The 5,280-nt window shown below is 46.9% G+C and overlaps 1 protein-coding gene across 1 annotated transcript; it reads right to left on the bottom strand.

Moving 5' to 3' along the window:
* Positions 1-1,416, bottom strand: LOC139833171 (uncharacterized). Its single transcript, XM_071823362.1, has 5 exons — positions 1,342-1,416; positions 745-915; positions 526-663; positions 241-468; positions 1-162 (listed from the first exon to the last, which is right to left on the bottom strand). Exons 1-5 carry the CDS (start codon positions 1,414-1,416, stop codon positions 1-3), a joined length of 774 nt encoding a protein of 257 aa, XP_071679463.1.
* Positions 1,417-5,280: the final 3,864 nt, after the last annotated feature.

Genomic DNA, 5,280 nt, shown 5'->3' with positions numbered 1-5,280 from the left:
TCAAATGGTGGTGTGGTCTATGGCCTCCCACATTGCGTTTGCCCACTTGAGCCTCTTCTCCTTCCAGGCTTCATTGTTGCCAGCCTCCACGCCATGGACGATCTCAACTTCATCAAAAGTGACAACATCTTGGAAGAAGTCATCCTCGCCCCAAACTAAGATCTAGTTGTGAAGAATGCAGTAAGTAAGGATCAGCTTCACTTGAGTTTCAAAAGTGTGGAACGATTTCTGGTCAAGGACCTTGAACCTATTCTTAAATGCAGCAAATGCCCTCTCATTGGTGACTCTAAGGTTTGAGTGTCTCAGATTGAACAACTCTTTCGCATTCTGAGGTCGGTTCCTTGGACTAAACTCGTTGAGGTGGTACCTTATTTTCTTGAAAGGAGGTGGAATACTAGGTCGGCATGCATATCCAATATCTCCAAGGTAGAACTTACCATCAGGAATTTGCAACCCATCAGGCCTTGACTAGCTGTTAGAAAGGATGCTTGCATCATAAGCTGAACCATCCCAACTAGCAAGCACGTATGTGAACCTCAGATCAAAATCCACACCTGCTAGCACGTTCTGGCTGGTGTAGTGCTTCCTCCCACAAAATGTTGCAGACATTGCTGCAGCTACCTTCGCGGTCACATGAGTACCATTAATAGCACCAATGCAATCCTATCAAATAATGAGTACACAGTCATGTTTCTAACAATAACACACATATGATAAGTAGAACGAACATGATTTTGTACTCACTCTAAAATACGGGAACCGCATGTAACTATTCTTGATCTTGGGTGGTGTGTTGTTTGATGGTGGCTTGATCATTTCACCTCTGAGCTCCCCAACTGCATACATCACATGTTGGAAGTACCGAGAGATAGTCTCCGTGGATCGCCTGAATGCGTTATGGATCACTCTGAACCTCTGGTTATGGCCCACGACATGAAGAAATATTGCGACTTATTCTTCGACAAAGGTGTCGATGCTATCAACTAGCGGTCATCTCTCCCTTAAAAAGTGCATAGAAGGGACGCTTCTCATCCGAAGCATTTGGCTAGCCTCTACATCGTTGGAGTTATAGATGTAGTTTAGGTTGGCAATCCTCTCCTGATCTCGTTGTAACATAGGACTGTAGGTGACAGGAGGAAGAGCAGCACGCCTGACTGCTCTCTTGTGCATGACATGATCCAGGCTTCAATGACAACGATGAGTGTTGCGGTGTGATGCACAAGTTGTAGCTGCTCGCTCTACTCAAATAAGATATAAGCATTACGAACGGTCTTATCGAACCCAACTAGTTCTACCTACATGAATCGAACACTACAGTAGAGAAGATGAGTTTCCACTTACCTCTGGCATGGCAGACAATGGAGACGGCTGGAAGTCGGAGAAGAGATGTGCAGAGGCTCCGCCGGGGCTGGACATGATGACCCTAGTAGGCGCCGGAGACCGAAGGGAGGAGCTCCTCGTCCAGAGCACAACCAAGTTCAGATGCGCGAGTGGAGATCTGGGTCGCCGCCGCCGGTGCCAAAATTGGGTAAAGGGAATTTTGGGAGGGGACTAATGGAGGGGGTAACCAAAGAGCGAGGTTACGTGGTGACCCTGCATACCACTGCATGTTGTAGTATGCTAGTCGTTGACATAACAAATGCAAAGTACCATTCCGCAAATATTACATCTCTCAAAGTGATACAACAGAAACATAGCTGGTCTTCATTTCACTCACTTAATATTACAAGCCATATATGTACATCACAATGGAGCTCCTCCTGGGTCCAGAGAGGATAACTTGGTAGTTCTAGATGAACCTTACTTAACTTATACGCTAAGGGTAATATTAAACTAAGTACCATTATGACTCGAGCAGATTTATTCTATAGAGTTCGGTGTTGCTCGACTACTTCTAAGTTGTGGTGCCTAAGTCTCATTTTTCTGGAACCTCCTCTGTGCCATAGGCAATCAGGAAGTCCACCCCCTCTACTCCTCCTGACAGGTCTGGTTCTTCATATCAGATATCCTCTGCTCCTTCAACTCCAGGTTGTTCAGGTAATCTAAGTAGGAGATTATAAGAGGATTGAGTACGAGTGTACTCAACAAGTTCATTGTAGGAAAAAGGTGTTTGATGCACTAACTACAGCACTAGACAAGAAAGTCATAGGCAAATGCAAGTTTTTGTAAACATTTTTCAAAGGTTGCTTTTATTCTGAAAAGCTATGTCCGTCAGCCTTCACCGGATATCTAGAACTTTATGGAGTTCCTTTCCGGCCGTGTTCATAGTTCCAAAACCCAGAACAGGAAGTGACACACCACGATTTGATACACTCTGCAGAGGTGTGTTGCTTTTGTAGGGATTCGTTGCATAGAAAACAAAACATTTCTACCGCGAGAACGCAATCCAAGCCAAGATGCAATCTAGAAGACGGGAGCAACGAGGGGATGATCAAGACTCACCCTTGAAGATTTCCAAATCCTATAAGAGTAGGCTCTTATTGTTGCGGTAGACGATCACTTGCCGCTTGCAAAAGCGCGTAGAAGATCTTGATCACGGTGCCACGATCGGGCAGCACCTCCGTACTCGGTCACACATTCGGTGTTGATGAAGACGACGTCCTTCTCCCCGTTCCAGCGGGCAGCGGAAGTAGTAGATCCTCCTCGGAATCCCGGCAGCACGACGGCGTGGTGGCGGTGTCGATGGATAACTCTGGCAGGGCTTCACCTAAGCGTATGCAGGAGTTGTATGTGGAGGAGGGGTGCTAGGGTTTGGGGAGAGGGGTGCTTTGGGCGCCGGCCATGAAGGGGGCAGCCAAAGTTGGAGGCCAAGAGTGGCCGGCCACCCTCCCCTTGTCCCTCATTATATAGGTGGAAGCCCCAAGAGTTGTAGTCCAAGTCTTCGAATAAGACCCCAACACTAAAACTTCCCAAAGGTGGGAAACGTACTCAAGGGGGGAGTCCTACTCAAGGTGGGACTCCCACCTTTCCTTGAGGTGGGGCTGGCCGGCCACCAAGGTGGAGCCCACCTGGGACTCCTCCCCCTTAGGGTTTGGCCGGCCATACTAGTGGAGTGTAGGGATTCGTTGCATAGAAAACAAAAAATTTCCTACCGCGAGAACGCAATCCAAGCCAAGATGCAATCTAGAAGACGGGAGCAACGAGGGGATGATCAAGACTCACCCTTGAAGATTTCCAAAGCCTATAAGAGTAGGCTCTTATTGCTGCGGTAGATGATCACTTGCCGCTTGCAAAAGCGCGTAGAAGATCTTGATCACGGTGCCACGATCGGGCAGCACCTCCGTACTCGGTCACACGTTCGGTGTTGATGACGACGTCCTTCTCCCCGTTCCAGCGGGCAGCGGAAGTAGTAGATCCTCCTCGGAATCCCGGCAGCACGACGGCGTGGTGGTGGTGGTGGTGGAGATCTCCGACAGAGCTTCCCCTAAGCTATGTGGGAGAGAGAGGTAGGAGGGAACCGCTAGGGTTTTGGGAGAGGGGGCGCCGGCTAGGGCAGCCTTGAGGGGTGCGGCCATGGTGGTGTTGTGGTGGCCGGCCAGCCCCTCTCCTCCCCTCTTTATATAGGTGGAAGCCCCAAGGTTTAGGTCAAAGTGTCCGAATAAGACCCCAACAAAAACCTTCCATGTGACCAAACCTAGGGGGAGTGGGACTCCCCCCTTTCCTTGGTGGGGTGGCCGGCCACCATGGTGGGGAGTCCACTTGGGACTCCTCCTCCCTTAGGCTGGCCGGCCAAGGTGGGTGGAGTCCCTCTGGGACTCCACCTTCCATCCTTATTTCTGCCGGTCTCTTCTAGAACCTTCTAGAACCTTCCAGAGAAAATACCGGATCATTTTCAAACCTAGAAAATGACTTCCTATATATGAATCTTATTCTCCGGACCATTCCGGAACTCCTCGTGATGTCCTGGATCCCATCCGAGACTCCGAACAAAACTTCGAACTCCATTCCATATTCCATATCTACTTAAACGACATCAAACCTTAAGTGTGTCACCCTACGGTTCGCGAACTATGTAGACATGGTTGAGACCTCTCTCCGACCAATAACCAATAGCGGGATCTGGAGATCCATAATGGCTCCCACATATTCAACGATGACTTAGTGATCGAATGAACCATTCACATATGATACCGATTCCCTTTGTCACGCGATATTTTACTTGTCCGAGGTTTGATCATCAGTATCTCTATACCTTGTTCAACCTCGTCTCCTGACAAGTACTCTTTACTCGTACCGTGGTATGTGGTCTCTTATGAACCATTCATATGCTTGCAAGCTATTTAGACGACATTCCACCGAGAGGGCCCAGAGTATATCTATCCGTCATCGGGATGGACAAATCCCACTGTTGATCCATATGCCTCAACTCATACTTTCCGGATACTTAATCCCACCTTTATAACCACCCATTTACGCAGTGGCGTTTGATGTAATCAAAGTACCTTTCCGGTATAAGTGATTTACATGATCTCATGGTCGAAAGGACTAGGTAACTATGTATCGAAAGCTTATAGCAAATAACTTAATGACGTGATCTTATGCTACGCTTAATTGGGTGTGTCCATTACATCATTCATATAATGACATAATCTTGTTATTAATAACATCCAATGTTCATGATTATGAAACTAATCATCTATTAATCAACAAGCTAATTAAGAGGCTTACTAGGGACTCATTGTTGTTTACATAACACACATGTATCAATGTTTCGGTTAATACAATTATAGCATGGTATATAAACTTTTATCATAAACATAAAGATATATAATAACCACTTTTATTATTGCCTCTTGGGCATATCTCCAACATGGAGTCCCTCCGGGACTCCACCTTCCATAGTGCCATTCTTCCGGACTTTTCTAGAACCTTCTAGAACCTGCCATAAATGCACCGGATCATTTCCAAACTTGGAATATGACTTCCTATATATGAATCTTATTCTCCGGACCATTCCGGAACTCCTCGTGATGTCCTGGATCCCATCCGAGACTCCGAACAAAACTTCAAACTCCATTCCATATTCCATATCTACTTAAACGACATCAAACCTTAAGTGTGTCACCCTACGGTTCGCGAACTATGTAGACATGGTTGAGACTTCTCTCCGACCAATAACCAATAGCGGGATCTGGAGATCCATAATGGCTCCCACATATTCAACGATGACTTAGTGATCGAATGAACCATTCACATACGATACCAATTCCCTTTGTCACGCGATATTTTACTTGTCCGAGGTTTGATCATCGGTATCACTCTATACCTTGTTCAACCTCG

The sequence above is a fragment of the Lolium perenne genome, chromosome 1, assembly GCF_019359855.2.
Source record: "Lolium perenne isolate Kyuss_39 chromosome 1, Kyuss_2.0, whole genome shotgun sequence".
Classification (NCBI taxonomy): domain Eukaryota; kingdom Viridiplantae; phylum Streptophyta; class Magnoliopsida; order Poales; family Poaceae; genus Lolium; species Lolium perenne.
The sequence above is the reverse complement of the archived record's forward strand: the minus strand, read 5'-3'. Positions and strand labels throughout refer to the sequence as shown.

Coding starts and splice junctions, on each gene's coding strand:
- LOC139833171 (XM_071823362.1), bottom strand. CDS start 1,416: ATGTCCAGCCCCGGCGGAGCCTCTGCACATCTCTTCTCCGACTTCCAG. Junction 916..1,341: donor CATTGTCTGCCATGCCAGAG/GTAAGTGGAAAC, acceptor GGCCATAACCAG/AGGTTCAGAGTGATCCATAA. Junction 163..240: donor CATTTAAGAATAGGTTCAAG/GTCCTTGACCAG, acceptor CTTCACAACTAG/ATCTTAGTTTGGGGCGAGGA.